General features: G+C 36.0%; 2 protein-coding genes across 4 annotated transcripts; both read left to right on the forward strand.

The window, feature by feature from the left end:
* Positions 1-4,436: 4,436 nt before the first annotated feature.
* On the forward strand, positions 4,437-11,161 carry zgc:92606 (uncharacterized protein LOC100000242 homolog). The gene is made up of 5 exons (XM_058747700.1): positions 4,437-4,636; positions 5,997-6,086; positions 6,422-6,500; positions 6,766-6,884; positions 10,703-11,161. The coding sequence occupies exons 2-5, from the start codon at positions 5,997-5,999 to the stop codon at positions 10,766-10,768; spliced, it is 354 nt and encodes a 117-aa protein (XP_058603683.1). The 5' UTR covers positions 4,437-4,636; the 3' UTR covers positions 10,769-11,161.
* A 363-nt stretch (positions 11,162-11,524) lies between these two features.
* Positions 11,525-18,653, forward strand: si:dkey-26c10.5 (uncharacterized protein LOC563797 homolog). 3 transcript variants are annotated; one of them, XM_058747698.1, is made up of 7 exons: positions 11,525-11,794; positions 12,012-12,110; positions 15,325-15,435; positions 16,791-16,892; positions 17,005-17,156; positions 17,252-17,352; positions 18,143-18,653. In XM_058747698.1, exons 1-7 carry the CDS (start codon positions 11,701-11,703, stop codon positions 18,264-18,266), a joined length of 783 nt encoding a protein of 260 aa, XP_058603681.1. In that variant the 5' UTR covers positions 11,525-11,700; the 3' UTR covers positions 18,267-18,653. The 3 variants fall into 3 exon arrangements, with proteins under 3 accessions (XP_058603681.1, XP_058603680.1, XP_058603682.1); XM_058747697.1 differs by having other exon boundaries at positions 11,526-11,794; positions 12,009-12,110; XM_058747699.1 differs by lacking the exons at positions 11,525-11,794; positions 12,012-12,110 and adding an exon at positions 14,864-15,240.
* The last annotated feature ends 73 nt before the right edge of the window (positions 18,654-18,726 follow it).

Raw genomic sequence — 18,726 nt, forward strand, 5'->3', positions numbered from 1 at the left:
CCTCCAGGCTCCAGCCCAAATGAACTCAGCTATCCGTCTCCACCTCTGTCTGTCAGTGGATGAACAGCTTCCTGACAGACAGGCAGCAGCTAGTAAAGCTTGGTAAATTCTCATCCAGAACCCGTACGATCAGCACTGGTGCCCCTCAGGGCTGCGTTCTCTCCCCACTGCTCTTCTCCCTCTACACCAACGACTGCACATCTAAAGACCCCTCAGTCAAGCTCCTGAAGTTTGCAGATGACACCACAGTCATCGGCCTCATTCAGGATGGTGAAGAGTCTGACTACAGACAAGAGGTTAAGGAGCTGAATGTCTGGTGCAGTCTAAACAACCTGAACATCTTCAGAAATGGAGCCATCCAAAAACACCTCGTGGTTGCCATGGTGACCATTTTACTTTCCACCATAACCAAATTATGTATTTTGTGTCATATATCCTGAACCAAACATGATAACACAGAAAAGGTGATGTCTACCCCTATGTTTTGATGGTCAAGGATTACAATGATACCATATACAGAAACATAAACTGTTCAGGTGGTGAAATCAGCAATGTGAGAAGGAAATTAATTTTTGTGGGGATGAGAATTTATTGAAGATGGTAGTGTAGCAGTTCTTCAATAGCGATGTTAGCATGTCTTCCTTCAAACAATCTTAACCCTTGTATGAGTCCTAGCTTCTCCCAAAGTTCTGTCTGTGGGATATAATTTTATACCTGAAGACAAAAGGGCTAGAAACAATACTGTTAGGACCTTCTCATTGGAGATCCTGCAATCTACAAGACGTTCCTGAGGAATGCTGTTCCTTTGTTATTCTAATGAAATGGACCATTTGGTTTACACCTTTATAGACAGTTACATTATTTCTTTCACAGAATGACCAACTGAACTTTAACCAATCAGGTTTCAGCAGTGACCATTCAACTGAGACTGCTTTGCTGTCAGTCACTGTAGACCTGCAGATAACAAAAGCTGATTCCAAATCATCAGTTCTTATTCTGCTGGATCTACCTGCCATTTTTGACACTGTGAATCATCAGATTTTCCTGTCTACCATCACCGGATCCGCACACCACTGGTTTGAATCTTGTCTTTTAGGGTTTCCTGGAAAGGAGAGGTATCCAAAGAACATCAACTGGCCACAGGGGTTCCTCAGGGATCAGTTCTTGGACCCCTCCTCTTCACCATACACTACATCACTGGGACCCATTATACAAGCACATGGTTTCTCCTACCATTGCTAGGCTGATGACACACAGCTCTATCATTCATTTCAACCAGAAAATCCAATAGTAGCTGCATGGATCTCAGGCCGCCTGGTAAACATCTCGGCACGGATGAAGGAACATCACCTGCAACTCAACCTGGCAAAGACTGAGCTTCCCTGCCACTCCGACTCTACAGCATGATTTCATCATCCTGCTAAGTCAAAAATTATTCTTTGGTAACCAGCTGACCCTCAAGGACCATATTGTAAAGACAGCTTGATCATGCAGGTTTGCATTGCACAACATCAGGAGGATCAGACCCTTCCAAACAGAGCATGCTGCACAACTTCCAGGCCCTTGTCATTTCTAGGCTGGACTATTGCAATGCTCTTCTAGCTGGATTTCCATCATGCGCAATCAAACCTCAACAAATATTTCAGAATGCAAAAGGGCCCACTTCACACCTCTCTTTATCTTCCTGCACTGGCTACCGGTTGTGGCTCGCATCAAGTTCAAGATATGATGTTTGCGTACATAACAGCCACAGGCTCAGCACCCTCCAACTTCCTCCTCACTCTTACGAATCTACATCCCCTCCAGAAGCATGAGATCTGTAAGTAAGCGATGCCTTGTAGTAACATCACAGAGAGGCATTTTCGTTCACCTTTCCTGGCAGGTGAAATGATCTTCCCACAATCGCAGTTATTAACAGAACACCTAAAACGTTATCTGACAGCAACACTACTTTAATCCCATACCCATCCCATTTGACATAAAAACTGGGACCCGAACCGCACCTGGATTAAATCTCCTACATGAGGTAGACAAAACTAATTTATTAAAACCTTTATTCAAATTGTGAATAGATTAAATACAGAAATTAAGCAAAGAGCGCTCTCTTAAATATAATCACTACAGCTGCCAATTAGTGGCAGCGCGATTGGCTACATTGCTCAGCGTGTACTGGACCGAGTCAAAATAGCTTGGTTATTGGAAAATTCAATCCGCTTGTGCTTGTCACCGTCCGGCCCGCACCACACCCTACACATCAATTTTATTCCACCTGTTACATCAAACATTAGCGATCATCTGCGTGTACCCACCCGCATGCAGCACTCTGGCTTCCCCCTTGTGGACAACATAATTATAGACAACTCCCCCAGAGAGCGATTGTAAATTAAGTTTACATGAAATATGTTTGAAATTTCATTCTGCATCTTCTGAGATTTCATTGTAATCCTTCTCATAAAGTCACTGAATTAACCATTAACTGTTCACCTGATTGCGTTGCTGTCTGCGTGTGATGTTAGAGCGTTGTTGAGAGAGAACAAGAATGTATTGGAAACACCGCCACTTACCTGAATCTGAGAGGTAAGGAAAATACACTTACCTGAGATTTTTTTTTCATATCTCTGAAATATATTATAGTATTCTTGAAAACAATCTTTTAATGTATTATTTAATAAAATGTTAGTTAATTATCAAAGAAAGAAAAAAATAATAGCCATAATATGGACTTTTGTAAATGGTGTGATGCTCAGATACTTTGATTTCCTTCTCACATTGCTGATTTCACCATTAACTCTTCACCTGAACAGTTTATGTTGCTGTATATGGTATCATTGTAATCATTGACCATCAAAAAATAGGGGTAGACATCACCTTTTCTATGTTATCATGTTTGGTTCAGGAGCTATGGCACAAAATACATAATTTGGTTATGGAGGAAAGTAAAATGGTCGCCATGGCAACCACAAGCTGTTTTTGCAATGGCTCCATTTCTGAAAATGTTTAGGGCCGCAAACTATACAAGTGTACCAAGTTTCATGCTTTTATGAAAAAGTGAACATAATTTTCACCTATCACCTGGACTATTACAAGAATTTTAATTCTTCTTAAGTTTTGTCTTAAAAACAATCTTAAGAAAAAATATAGAATATCTTAAGAAGAATGTTTGGGAATACAAAATATTCTTAACTTTTTTCTTAAGTTAAAAAATAATAAGAAAATGGCATTTAAGAAGAAATTTCTTCTTAAGAATGTTTCGTGAATCTGGCCCCTGGAGCTTAACACGCTCAAAACAGTGGAGATGATCGTGGACTTCAGGAGAAACCCCCCTACTCTCCCCCCTCTCACCACCATGGACAGCACTGTGGCTGCAGTGGAGTCATTCAGATTCCTGAGCACCACAATTTCTCAGGACCTGAAGTGGGACATTCACATTGAGTCCATTGTGAAAAAGGCCCAGCAGAGGTTGTACTTCCTTCGCCAGCTGAGGAAGTTCAACCTGCCACAGGAGCTGCTGAAACAGTTCTACTCCGCCATCATCGAATCTGTCCTCTGCACGTCAATAACTGTCTGGTTCAGCTCAGCTACCAAATCTGACCTCAGAAGACAACAGAGGGTAGTCCGGACTGCTAAGCAAATCATTGGTACAACCCTCCATACTCTCCAAGAACTGTATTTATCCAGAGTGAGCAAAAGGGCTGGCAAAATCACTCTGGACCCCTCACACCCAGCACACTCCCTCTTTGAACTGTTGCCGGCTGGTCGACGCTACACAGCTCTGAGCACCAGAGCAGCCAGGCACAGGAACAGTGTCTTCCCTCAGACAATCCATCTCATGAACACTTGACAATAAACGTGGAACACACAACACTATTATACATTATTTATTTCACACATACTTATTTACATTTCAAATTTGCACATATCATACCTGTACATACATAATTGTCTATATTACATATTGTGTTTTTGCTATTTTTGTACATTGTCTATTTTGTATATTTGTATATTATTCTTTTTATTATCTGTGTCCTGTTCTGTCGCTGTCATTCTGTTGCACTGTGGAGCTTCTGTCACTATAACAAATTCCTCGTATGTGTAAACATATCTTACAATAAACCTCATTCTCATAAAAGCGTATTGTCTCTATCCTGGGTTGCTTGCTACCAGAATCACATGCTGGACTGGTTTTCCCAAGATAAGGACACGTCAGGCACGTAACACAGATACACTGTAGAGCTTCTTTCATTGGCCTAATTTTCCTTTATCCTGATTGGTTCCACTAGGCTCTGCACTGACCCAGAAGGCTAATGAGTGACAGCACACTCTGGCCAATAGAAGCCCTGTAAACACTTTTAAATGCCGCCTCCTCTCTCTCCTAAATGGCTAGACGATATATCAGTCTATTTTCAGAATTTCCATTGGTCAGTTCCCAGAATAAGGCGGTACATTATTTGTTGTTGTTTTAGTGAGAGAAGTGGGCCAGTCGACATCTTCAGCATAGAAGGCGATTTATAATATTTAAAGTGATTGAGTTTTGGAGATCATTACTGCGCTGATTGGGCCGTCTGATATTCGTCCAAGTTGGGGAAGACGGGCGTTGTATTTCACATCTTCCTGAATCCATCAGTAGCTATCCAAGGTATGTTTCGTGTTTACCACAACGACCAGTAAACCCAGTTAGCGACTGTGGGTAAAGCTAGTTTCATCCTGGAAACGAACGTGAATTTGTGGTGGACCAAAGGTTCAAACACTAAGCCCGCAGTCACCCGCACTAAGTTCACTTTTGCTCCCTGACCGAGGATTTTGCGGCATAGCAGGTCATATCATGTGAGCTCGCGGCCTTAGTCATCAGCAGTTGTTATGGGCGCAATTATCTTACATTATCATGTACCGTCTGACGACAGCAGATTATTATTGTTTATTATTAAAAGCTGAGTTTGTGGAAATTGTGCAGTGGGCAGTGCTGTGGAGGAGGACATGTTTTCGCATTGCAGCATGAACCACAAGCCCGTTGGCTTCTCAACTGTATTAGATTCAGACAACAGTTACAAAAATACTGTACAGTGATGATATTACGCAATACCGCGCTATTGAATGCTTGGGATATTCACATACCGTGATATTTACACCAGTAACGTTACTTAATGGAAGTACCATGGCGCATGTCCAAAAAATGAAATACACATACACTAATTCATCTATAGCGCACGGTAAAACCTGCTATTTAGAGCACAGAAAAAAGACACCTAATGGTCAGAGTCATTTTTGGCCCACGTGATCTGCTACAGTATCGGATGCATTTTCTGTCATGGTTTTGCACACTCAGCTATTCCGATGTCAAAGTAAGTGGGAGTAAATGCAAAAAAAAAAAGTGTTCTAATGGGATGCGTGTACATGTCTGTGTTATGTAATGTTCTTCTGCAGGGCATGAGAGGCTTTAGTGAATGGTTGGGTGAACATAAACAAAACAAACTGGCATTGCAGTCAGTCTAGTTCCACAGTAATAAAAGATATTGAAGCTTTTTTCTACGACCTTTGACAAAATGGCATTAAAAAGTTGTGCTGGATGAACTAATGCAGACATTGTGATGGTTTAACTTTGTGTGTCTTTTCTATTTTTATAGCCAGTTATTAAAAATATTTTATAATTATTATAAAGTTGCTTATTTTAGCTTTGTATTGTGACAAGCCTCTAAAAATGATTTTTAACATATGGCAGAAGTATATGTCAACAACATCTGGACTGAGGGTAAAGGAGAGAAGAGCCCATGGTGGGATGGCAGAAGGCCTAGAGAGTTTGATGGAAGGATAGTTTGTTAGCTCTAAAATATACGATTGACTGATTTAGAGAATAAATATGTTTTTATTAATAATCATATGCATATCTGACAGGCAGGGTTTGTTTCTGTCCATGTTTGAATGATGATAACAAACGAGGAGGAGTAAGCCTGATATGTTTTTGTTTGTTATATTTTAATGTTGATGTTATTGGCCCTCAGATGTCTAGCCAGTATCAGCGAAGTGTTCCACTGGAGGTCAGGAGAGCGGAAGGGGAGAGAGTTCGTGCCAAACATCCGGATAAAATCCCGGTCAGTCTCACGGTTGGAAAATTCAATAACAAACAATAAGACTTTTCTGTTACATTATTAAGACGGTTTCTTCAGCCAAAAATGAAAACATAAAAGAAGATATTCTGAAGAATGTTGGTAACCAAACAGCTTTGGTGACAGTTCAATTCTATTGTATGGACAAAACAAAATTAGAGGCATTTCTCAAAATATCTTTTTTTTTATGTTTCACAAAAGAAAGTCAGTGAAAACAGTTTTGGAATGATATGAGTGTGAGAAAATAATGACTGAATTTAAATTGTCTGAATTTCAGCTAATATTATATTGGGTATTTATTTGTTTGTTTGTCTCCTTAGATAATAGTGGAGAGAGCTGCAAGGTCACGAGCTCCTGAGCTTGACAAAAAGAAATACCTTGTTCCTTCAGACCTCACAGGTGACAACTCTTTATTTCATATATGCTCCCCAAGAGAATAACATCTGTAAATTTACAGAGGAAATCAACTCAACTCATGATTTTCTATAAGCATTGCGTAATTTAATGCTGGGATATTAAGGCCTTTTCAATTGTTTGAGACTCTGTCTGACCTTAAACTTCCCTATTCTTGTCTTTATTTTGATTAAGAAATGAAACTGTTTAGAAACCATTAAGTTTTGATCTGACTGAGTTTCTCTCCACACCCTCCTTCTTTTTCGTCCAGTTGGTCAGCTCTGCTTCCTGATCAGACAGCGGGTGTCTATGAGACCGGAAGAAGCGCTCTTCTTTTTCGTTAGAAATTCCCTCCCTCCATCCAGTTCCCCCCTTTCTGCAGTGTATGAGGTAACTCAAGCACCCTTCCTCTTCATTACTGCTGAGTAAGATGCTGAACTTTTTTTAGCATAGGGTGTTCAAAAACAAATTTTGTTTTTAAATGCTGAATTCTTTTTAGGTAATATGCTTGCTTAATAAATAAATGAATGTTTAAATATAAAAATAGAAAACTTAATATAATTAAAATTATAGTTTATATTTATATATATATATATATATATATATATATATATATATATATATATATATGACCCTGACGACAAAACCAGTCTTAAAGGTGCTGTATGTAGGATTTTGACTCTACTAAAGCATAAAAATACCATAACATGTTTGCAGATATTTAAGAAACATGTTAAGTTAACATAATTGTTTATCTGAAAAACAATGCTACAGTCAGTTATTCTCCTTTGAAAATGTGCATTCTGGCCCGGAATGTCTGTGTTTGTTATGGTTTGTGAAACCCGCCCACTGCCAGTTTACCCAATTGTATTTCGGCACCGCGGGTTGCCAGTTGGTGAAAAACACAGCGTATTTAATTGTATTCATCGTCATGTGCGCTCGTTCCAGTTGGTGTCGTTAATCTGGCAACCTGCGTGTGCGTCAAGTCTGAGGAGGAGGGGCCGGGTGAAAAAAAAACGTCTCCAATATTTTGAATTTGGACTGCAATACCTAGTTCAACCACTCGGTGTCAATCCTACATACAGCACCTTTAAGTGTCAATTATTTATGAAATTGAGATTTATACATCATCTGGAAGCTGAATAAATAAGCTTTCCATTGATGTATGGTTTGTTAGGATCGGACAATATTTGGCTGAGATACAACTATTTGAAAATCTGGAATCTGAGGGTGCAAAAAAATCAAAATATTGAGAAAGTCGCCTTTAAAGTTGTCCAAATGAAGTTCTTAGCAATGCATATTACTAATCAAAAATTAAGTTTTGATACATTTACGGTAAGAAATTTACAAAATATCTTCATGGAACATGATCTTTACTTAATATCCTATATATATATAGAGCTGGGTAGGTTACTTACAAACTGTAATCCGTTACTGATTACGTGACAAAAATTGTAGTCAGTAACGTAATCCGTTACATTACACATTTTAGGTAATATAATCAGATTACTTTTAGATTACTTTTGATTTAACTCGTTTATCACATCGATTTAAATAGCATTATCTTGTAACATAATGATGGAAAAAATGCAAAGTGTAAGAAAACTTGTTCCATTCATTGTAATTTACAACATGAAGTGCATTAAACATTACATTACATCAAGGTTTCCCAAACTAGAGTTTGTAAAGGAACTGCAGGGGGCTTGTGAGTTTAATGAAAAGCTGACAATTAATCATAAAAAAATTAAAATAAATCATTTTAAAACAAACTCCCATTCGAGGAAAGTCTCTTCACTCGGTAGCCATATTTGCAATGCCTCCGGGCAGCTCGTACAAGACCCGTCTTAATGAATGGGGGAAAAAACTACTCGTTGAACTCACAATTAAATTGCATATGTCAAATCAGCAACAAAAATTAATTAATTGCCCCATGAATGTTGTTTATTATGCTAAATAGAGTTTAAAAAGCTTATTTTTCGGGCTAGACCAGCCAATGTGCATGTGGAGTCATAACGTGCTTAAGACTGCGCATGTGCATCGGCTGGTCTAGTCAGGTTTCTATGGGAAATTTGGCTCTTTCATTTAGAAGGTGGGACTATTCCTCCATATTGCCCGTTGCAGTTTCTCCCATTCATAAATATAGGAGTAAATAAAACACTTACTAAAAAAGATGAAATATTTTTATTTACCTGCATGCCATGTGATCATTAATCAACATCAAAGAAACCATGAACATGCAAATGTGTTACTTAATTATTGAAATATTTATTTTAAAATCTCAGGGGTACTAAAAGTAAATATATTTGGTGAATAAGGTTTAGATGACAAAAAGTTTGGAATGCCTGCATTACATGTAACTAAGAAATAATGTGAATATGTGCATTTTAATTAGTTATAATTAATAATACATGGTTAAAAAAAAACTTACAGAGTAATAATTCAAATAAAAATGAATGTGTTCATCAGTAGTTGATGCAATATTAAAATATTGACTTCTTAAACCTGAAATGATTTTTGTAAATCCAGTGGTCAAATTCTTTCACCACCTGACTAATGATGACTGATCTTTGTGTGAATGTCCACAAAACTGGACTATATATATACATATATAATATGTATATAATCTGTAGGCTATTTTAGAAAGGAAAGTTTAAAATATGAAAAAGAGAAATTAGGGAGAATCAATGAATTATGAATAATTTATTGCTATTTTGTGAATAATATGTAATCTGTAAAAAAGTAACTGTAGTCTGATTACGAGTATTTCAAAATGTAACTTACTCTAATTACAAGTACTTAATTTTTGGAATCTGATTACATGTAATCAGTTACTACCCAGCTCTGTATACAGTGAGGAAAATAAGTATTTGAACACCCTGCTATTTTGCAAGTTCTCCCACTTAGAAATCATGGAGGGGTCTGAAATTGTGCTGGTTTAAGCAGGGGAACCTTCCGTGCCATGCATGATTTCAAACCATGACGTCTTAGTGTATTACCAACAGTAACCTTGGAAACGGTGGTCCCAGCTCTTTTCAGGTCATTGACCAGCTCCTTCCGTGTAGTTCTGGGCTGATTTCTCACCTTTCTTAGGATCATTGAGACCCCACGAGGTGAGATCTTGCATGGAGCCCCAGTCCGAGGGAGATTGACAGTCATGTTTAGCTTCTTCCATTTTCTAATGATTGCTCCAACAGTGGACCTTTTTCACCAAGCTGCTTGGCAATTTCCCGTAGCCCTTTCCAGCCTTGTGGAGGTGTACAATTTTGTCTCTAGTGTCTTTGGACAGCTCTTTGGTCTTGGCCATGTTAGTAGTTGGATTCTTACTGATTGTATGGGGTGGACAGGTGTCTTTATGCAGCTAACGACCTCAAACAGGTCCATCTAATTTAGGATAATAAATGGAGTGGAGGTGGACATTTTAAAGGCAGACTAACAGGTCTTTGAGGGTCAGAATTCTAGCTGATAGACAGGTGTTCAAATACTTATTTGCAGCTGTATCATACAAATAAATAGTTAAAAATCATACATTGTGATTTCTGGATTTTTTTAGATTATGTCTCTCACAGTGGACATGCACCTACGATGACAATTTCAGACCCCTCCATGATTTCTAAGTGGGAGAACTTGCAAAATAGCAGGGTGTTCAAATACTTATTTTCCTCACTGTATATATAATAGTACCATTCAAAAGTTTGTATCTGTAAGTCTCTTATGCTCACAAAGGCTGCATTTATGTGATAAAATTTAGTATTGTGAAATATTATTACAATTTAAAATTGCATTTTTGTTTGAATATATGTTAAAATATATATTATCCTGTGCGTCTTCAGTGTCACATGATCCTTCAGAAATCATTCTGATAGATTTGCTGCACGAGATATTTCTTATTATTCTCAATGTTGAAAACAGTTGTGCTGCTTAATATTTTTGTGGAAACGGTGATACATTTTTCAGTATTCTTTCATGTTCAAAACAGCAGTTTATTTGAATTATTCCTTTTTTTTTGGTAACATAAAAGTCTGTACTGTCCCTTTTGATCAATTGAATGTGTCTTTGCTGAATTCTTTCAAGAAAAATCTTACTAAATCTGAACCACAATCTTTTGAACGGTATATAAACAGTTTTTATGTTTTAATTATAAAGTGAAATTAAAAATAATATTACGAAATCATTTGATCTAAACGTATCATCTCCGTCTGTGTTTTTAGGAACACCATGAGGAAGACCTGTTCCTGTACATGACATACAGTAATGAGAGTGTTTACGGTGCTTGAGACTGGAGAGAAGAGATGGAGAAGGATGACGCATTATTTTACCACTATTATCCCATGTTCAATACATTGTACCTACAGAGAGTATTGTTCAATAATGGGGACTAAAGGGTGCTGTTTGTATTTATCAGTATTCTGGGGAAACTACAATGAGATGCATTGGGACTTGAGAATTGAGAAACACTAAAGAGAAAATGGAAGGTCAAAAACAAAAAATAGAGATAAATAAAAAAAAAAGTAGTAGAGTAAGCAAGTATTCATTTCATCTTTCTCTCCCAGGAGCGCATCATTTGTATTTAATGCAAATAGGTTTTTGTTCTTGTTTTTCTTTCTTTTTTTTGTAAAGTATTATCAATAACTTTGTGCATATAATAAACACCTTTAAAAAATTTTCGCTTCTTTTTTTTTTTTTTTTCTGTATAAGTGTGTACATAATGTTTACAGATGAGGTTCAGTTAATTGTTATTATTTATACTATTGTCATACTATTCAGCAATTTTTTTTAATGATAATATTTACACATTTAAGTTAACGCATAACGATATAGACACTAGCAACTCATATAAACACCGTTTGATACATTTGATACAATTCTTTTCCTTTAGGATAAGACACGACTAGTGGTTTAATTCATTCCGACAGTATCAAAAAGAGAGAAGTGAAGGGTATCGTGGCGACATGCCGGACTGTAATGAGGAAGTTGGGGGAAAACCGCTAATCATGTGTGATGCTCAGAATTATCCTGATGTGAATTTCATCAGGTCAGCATATTTACAGTGTCAAGCTTTTCAGTTACTGTGTCATTTGTTCTCTAAATAATCATTTAGACAATAGGAAATTACATCAGTTTTGCAAAAGAGTTTGCACCTACGGGACCTCTGACAAGTTAGTTTGGAAAACGAAACTCAAGGGAATTAGCAGGCAGAAAAAAAGCAATGGAGAGCAAGAAAGAAGTAGAAGTGGAGTTGGAGGAGATTGCAACGGTTGAGTCAGATAAGGAGAAAGAAGATCAAAAGGAGGAGAAAAAAGGTAAAAGGTTTAATAAAATCCTTCATTTACAAGCTATAACAAAGTTATTAACTCTGTTGAAGTTTAAAATAGGACTCTCCTCCCTTCGCTTTGGGAGAGGTTGCATTATGTGAGCAGAAAATTTAAGTATTTAGTCATTAATAAGCTTACTGCTCAGTTTCTTTTCATATTTAATTCTTCTTTTCAACTGCACTTTCTCCAACTGACTTTGCAGCAGACGACGTAGAAGAAGGGAATATTTACACCACTCTCACCAATCCATCTGAATATGAATATGGCGTGCCCTCTTCAACTCGCTCTTATACAGTCAATAAAGGTAACACAAACTCATTTTCTTAGTACTGCACATTTCTAGCTAATAAAGTGAATAAAAATACTCATTTAATGATACAAATGCTAGGAGTTTGTTGTGTGCACAAGTTTGAATTCTGAAAAAGAATTGGGAGCATTCAAATACCATATCTAAATAGTGCTACATGAATGTAAAAATGAATGTTTCAAAATGGTGTTTTCGCAGTAATGCCATAGGAGAACCATTTTGAGTTGCCCGAAGCACCTTTTAATAAACAGATCATAAAGAACCACTTTTTTTCTTAGTGTAAAGAACATTTTAATAATCTAAAGAACCTTTTGTGCATTGGAAAGGTTGCATAGATGTTAAAGGTTCTTCATGGAACCATTGATGCCGATGAAGAACCTTTATTTTTAAGGAGGTATATATAATTTATTTATTTATTTTTTATTTTTTACATGCATTCATGTGCATATTCACTGTGTGATGTAAAAATGTGTGATATAGGATCCAGCCGTCTATGGTCTAAAACAGGACAAGTGAAAATGGACAGAAAGAGGAACAAAAACAGATAGAGAAAAAGAACTGATGCAGTGGTCAGTGAGATTGAGCAAAATATCAAACAAAACAAACATTATTTCTGATCACCAGATAAAAGAAGTAAAAGATGTATATAAATGATCTATACTGTAAAAATTCTGCTTAAATTTTCAAAATGTTAAAAATAATATAGCTGTGCTTACGAGAACCAAATTATGATTTTATGATGCACACAAGTGGCATTTAGGTGACATTATAATAGAACGTAAAAATATTAGCACATAAAAATATCAAATGAAACACAAATAAATGTTATAAATCATGCAGGGACTTCCAGGAATCCTTTTTTTCCCCAGTGGAATAAAGAATCTTTGCATTTGCTCACAAAATAAACTTTGCATTCCCTCTTTCCTTCACAAAACTTTTGTGACAAGTTCCTCTTAAACTTTTTGTGTCCGTTCGAAAAACTTTTGAAGGAACGCTTTTGAGAGCAAGTGCAAAGGGCAATGCAAAACCTTTGCAAGCTAATGCAATCTATTTTGGGAGAATGCGAAAGCATTATACATTTTAAATGATTATATCATTTGTGACCAGTGATGGGAATAACGGCGTTATAAATAAACGGCGTTACTAACGGCGTTATTTTTTTCAGTAACGAGTAATCAAACGAATTACTGTTTCCCCCGTTACAACGCCGTTACCGTTACTGACAATAAAATGTGGCGTTATTATATTATTAGAATTTAATTTTTCAGTTCATCTGAATGGATGCGCAGTGTAGCTGTATTTGACGTACCATAAACTCTAGTGTGAAGCGCACGCTCGCCGTCGCTTTCTCTCACATACACGCACGCAAAGAAAGATACAGAGCACGAGAGTCTTTCATAACATGCAGAATTGACGCGCTACATGTAAGCGATATTCTTTGTTGTATTTTCCTGTCAAAATAATGGAGTTCCTTTTGGAATTCTTCAGCTTTTAAGAACTGCCGGTTTCTCTGGTAGTGGGCGGAACTAATGCGCAAACGACAATCTCATTGGCTGGCGCTCACCTATTATCATCACTGTTTTGATTTCAGCAAATCAATTCGAGCGAACGCAGACAACGTGATTAATATTCATGAACCCAGCAGCTCATTAATCCTTAGTGCGTTTTATATTGATGACAAACATGCATTCATACTTGGTTATTCTAATTACTAAAGTTCTATCATATTAAACTATCATAATATTATATTATAATGCTTGACTGACTGATACTAAGTGTCAGTAGATAAATAGTGTAGATTAATGTACAATGTTTTATAATAATAATTTATTCTTTTTACTGTCCATTTCATTAATTTAACATATTTAATATTGGGGGCATCCAAAGTTATTTGACATTTGAACATTTTTTAAAAAGTAACGCAATAGTTACTTTCCCTGGTAATTAGTTACTTTTATAATGATGTAACTCAGTTACTAACTCAATTACTATTTGTGAGAAGTAACTAGTAACTATAACTAATTACTTTTTTAAAGTAACGTGCCCAACACTGTTTGTGACCCTGGACCACAAAATCAGTCTTAAGTCGCTGGGGTATATTTGTAGCAATAGCCAAAAATACATTGTATGGGTCACAATTATAGATTTTTCTTTTATGCCAAAAATCATTAGTATATTAAGTAAAGATCATATTCCATGAAGATATTTTGAAAAATTACTACTGTAAATATATCAAAACGTCATTTTTGATTAGTGATATGCATTGCCAAGAATTAATTTGGACAACTTTAAAGGTGATTTTCTCAATATTTAGATTTTTTTGCACCCTCAGATTCCAGATTTTCAAATAGTTGTATCTCGGCCAAATATTGTCCGATCATAACAAACCATACATCAATGGAAAGCTTATTTATTCAGAAAATCTCGAAAAATTGACACTTAAGACTGGTTTTGTGGTCCAGGGTCACATTTCTCCTCCCATCTCATTTTTTCTCCATCACCATGTTAATTGCTATTGCCAGTCAACTGTAAATTAGGTTTTTACAGCAGCATATTCTTTACTTTTAAAGTGACAAACATTGTGAGTTGGTTGTGCTTAATTATAATCTTAAACAGCTAGTTTACTATTTTATAGCAGCATTTCTATCCATTAAATTATAACCCAAGTGGTTTCTCGATCGTTTGAAACATCTGTTACCAAAGCCCGCATAAATTATAGATCGCTCTTTCATTTGAACATTTGAGTCTTTTGTATGACCATAGCTCACAAAGTAGGCTAAAAAGCATATCTGGGACACAGCTGCATATTTTGCTCTCTCGAGGACAGCGGGTATCTTATTTTGTCCAGAGAGCACTTGAAGGTTTCAGAAGGGCACGCGAGGACACAGAGCCGGTATTGTGTTACGGAGCGTCGTCGTCAACCCCCTGGAAGTGTGTTAGTGCGCACATAAAAGAGCCGAGATTCGGTCAAGTGCGCACTAGATTACAAACGCCTGCTGATTATTCCCCGGCCTTCGTCGAACCGAGCCACGGCTTTGCATTAGCAGAAACATGTACGTAAAACTCTGCAATTTCGGCAAGTACACAGAAGGCAAGTCTGAACCGAAACCGCTGCAGCCGGATTCAGGTGATGAATGTTGCGATTGCCCATCTCTTGACTTCCGTTATTTGACGGTATATGTAACGACAAATTTATCATGTTTTTCTCCAGACACATCAATTGATATTCACCGGAAACTCCGTGTTTACCGCATCGTTTCGCTGGTTCTTTTTGTCATCTGCGTCCTGTTGCTGATCGTGGTCCTTGTGCTGGTTATGAAGTGTAAGTATGACCGTCTTTTATATGTACAGCTTGGAACATATAAAATAGGTATTCATTTAACCCTTTTATTGTCGCTCTTGTTTTTTTTTTTTTCAAAATACGCTATAAATAGGCAACCACATCGTTTTGATACCGGAAACGGTGTAAACAATATAACAAGCAAAATCAACTAACTTAAGGTTTTTAATAATGAAATAAATAACTATTAAAGACATGGTCCACGTGGTCTTTACTGGGTTTGATTTATGCAACTGAAGAACCACTTGTGGCCTTGGCCTTTCAGTGTGTTATATGCGTCTTTACTTTTATTTAGGCTATTTATTTGTAAATTCAAATTTAAATTTGAATGAAAATATTTTACATTTAAAATAACATCTAGGGATTAATCCTTCACACATACTGTTCTCTATAATATGGTACAATGGTGCTTAATGCATGGATGTAATCTTTTACCATATACACAAACTATTGAAATTCATAAACTTGTTCATAGACTAATAGGAAAACAGTACAGAAGCTGCTATATAATACATGGTATTGCAACATTACGAACAATCAAAAGTAAATGAAATTAACCAGGAAAAGAGTCACATTTTTTGCCAGAGTAGTATTCCAGAGTTCTTTTATTATTTTTTTAAAAACACATTTTCTTAAAAGTGTTTTTTAGACGAGATTATGAATTTTTTATAGTTTTTAAGGATCACAAGTGGCCGCAGTTTTTAGAACAACAGGTGGGTTAAAATTAATATGAAAAACAATATGTGACCCTGGACGACAAAACCAGTCTTAAGTGTTAATTTAAAGTCGTCTGAAAGCTGAATAAATAAGTTTTCCATTGATGTATGGTTTGTTAGGATCGGACAATATTTGGCCGAGATACAACTATTTGAAAATCTGGAATCTGAGGGTGCAAAAAAATCTAAATATTGAGAAAATCGCCTTTAAAGTTGTCCAAATGAAGTTCTTAGCAATGCATATTACTAATCAAAAATTAAGTTTTGATACATTTACGGTAAGAAATTTACAAAATATCTTCATGGAACATGATCTTTACTTAATATCCTAATGATTTTTGGCTTTTGCTACAAATATACCCCAGCGACTTAAGACTGGTTTTGTGATCCGGGGTCACATATAGCGTTTACCTTAAGGAAAATGTGACCAAAAAAGATAATTATACAAAATGAAAGGAAGATTCTGAAAACTTCTTGCACTAACTTCTTGTTTCAAGATCTCCATCTTACTTTATTATGACTCCACGTTACTAAAATAACTGTATGGTGTTTTGGTGGAAATGGTGATTGCCATGGTAACTGGTTAATAGAGGATACATTGTTACATTATATTCTGAACAGTGACTGGGAGGCAGCCATGTCAGAAGGTAGAGCAGATTGTCACCTCTCTACCAGAACAGGAATGCAGCTTGAAGACATGCCAAGAGGTTCACCAACTGCCTCGTGAGTTTGTGAACAACAGACTTATGGTTATCTAAAGGTTTTATGTGTGTTTGAATTATTTTTACTTCACTTCAGTGTTTTCTTGCTTCCCCACCTAAATGTGTGTGTGCAGAGCCTTTGTGCCGTGATTGTGGCAAGGGTTGGCTGAAGTTTGAGAATACTTGTTACTTCCTGTCTCAAAACCGCCTCACTTGGCAGCAGAGCAGGGAGGAATGCCAGAGGAAGGGAGGAGATCTTGCCGTCATTACTAATGAACGCGTGCAGGTCAGTAAATCTATAAATATGGTGAAATGAAAACTAAGAGAAGTGATTTACATATTAATGTATTCATGCTTTTCAACTATATCTCATTTCTGCAGATGTATCTGAGTAAGATGGGGAATTTGCACTACTGGATTGGGCTAAATCATTCGGGGGAAAATGAATGGACATGGATTAACAACACTGTACTGACAGTGAGGTAGGAAAATATTTATGGTTCAAAGGGGCCAGTTGAAAAAAGTTGGGTCTGTTTACGAAATTATTTTTAAGCTGTTTGTAACTAGAAAAATAAGAAAAGATTTTCAAAATTTTTTCCCCTTTATTTGTTAATTCAAATATTCAGTGAATTGTTTAAAAAAAAAAAAGATAAATATTTTTTAATTATTGATTTGTTTAGACCTATATATATATATATACATACATTTTTTCTCCCTCTGATTGGACAGAACAACAACAAAATAAATCAATAATTTTGAAAAAGAAGACCGTCTAACCTTAAAAATGAGCAAATAATTTCCAAATATTTTTCTTTTTTTTTATACACTTTCCCCTTTATTTGTTCTTAAAATAAGATAAATATTTTTAAATTATTGATTTGTTTTTAGACAATCTGGACAAAAAACAACAACAAAATAAATTAATAATTTTGAAAAAGAAAAATTAACAAAGACATTTTTTTAATAAATACAAATAAAATAAAGAAAAATAATATTTAAAATAAAGAGGGGGAAATGTAGAAAATGTGAAAAATCATTGGGAATTTTTTGCCTAGTTTTTGTTGTTTCAGCAGAATAATATAAATAAAATAGGAAATAAGCTGAGGGAGGCACTTGCAAAAAAAGAAAAAAAATTCCACATTGCCCTTCAAGCCTCCATAAATAATTTTTCATCACATGGTTACAAATACAAACAAGTAATATAAAATGAAAATATTTGTTGAAATGCGGTTTAGTGGCTACTGACTGACTATGGTCCTTACACACACACAGATATTGGGGAGATACTTCCTTTCCTGGAGAGTGTGCCATCCTGGCTGGAAATGAACCACCTGAACGGAGCTGGCGCCCATCTACCTGCAGTTTATACTTACAGTACATCTGTCAAAAGATGTAGATGTCCGAACATCATCTATACCCATTGAAATCACCTACAGTATATATCTGGATATCATAACTCAACATATACTCAAGATAATCATCTCTTCTCTAAAGATTCTAGTTAGAAATAGGGAAATTTAGTCCATCAACACAGCTCAAAGCTTTTTTTGTACTATGTGTATTATGAAGCATTATAGTTGCAGAAAAAAAGCAGTTTTAAAAATATCCTGTTTATTTGTATTACAATTGCACTCATTTCTAACTGTACTGATCATGTATACAAAGTTTGTTTATTTGCACTAAATATGTCTTAATGGTTACACGATAATAATAATTGTGCATACTTTGAGATGTCCTTTTTTTGTATTGCTTCATTAAACTTCCACCTTTATATTTAACAATATAGATGGTGCTCAGTTCGACTTTGTCTACCCAATACAACACCTCTATATTTTCATATTATAAAACACTAAACA

This window comes from Onychostoma macrolepis, chromosome 16 (genome assembly GCF_012432095.1).
Source record: "Onychostoma macrolepis isolate SWU-2019 chromosome 16, ASM1243209v1, whole genome shotgun sequence".
In the NCBI taxonomy this organism is placed as follows: domain Eukaryota; kingdom Metazoa; phylum Chordata; class Actinopteri; order Cypriniformes; family Cyprinidae; genus Onychostoma; species Onychostoma macrolepis.

Coding starts and splice junctions, on each gene's coding strand:
- zgc:92606 (XM_058747700.1), top strand. CDS start 5,997: ATGTCTAGCCAGTATCAGCGAAGTGTTCCACTGGAGGTCAGGAGAGCG. Junction 6,087..6,421: donor AACATCCGGATAAAATCCCG/GTCAGTCTCACG, acceptor TTGTCTCCTTAG/ATAATAGTGGAGAGAGCTGC. Junction 6,885..10,702: donor CCCTTTCTGCAGTGTATGAG/GTAACTCAAGCA, acceptor CTGTGTTTTTAG/GAACACCATGAGGAAGACCT.
- si:dkey-26c10.5 (XM_058747697.1), top strand. CDS start 11,701: ATGGAGAGCAAGAAAGAAGTAGAAGTGGAGTTGGAGGAGATTGCAACG. Junction 11,795..12,008: donor TCAAAAGGAGGAGAAAAAAG/GTAAAAGGTTTA, acceptor CTGACTTTGCAG/CAGACGACGTAGAAGAAGGG. Junction 17,353..18,142: donor AACACTGTACTGACAGTGAG/GTAGGAAAATAT, acceptor ACACACACACAG/ATATTGGGGAGATACTTCCT.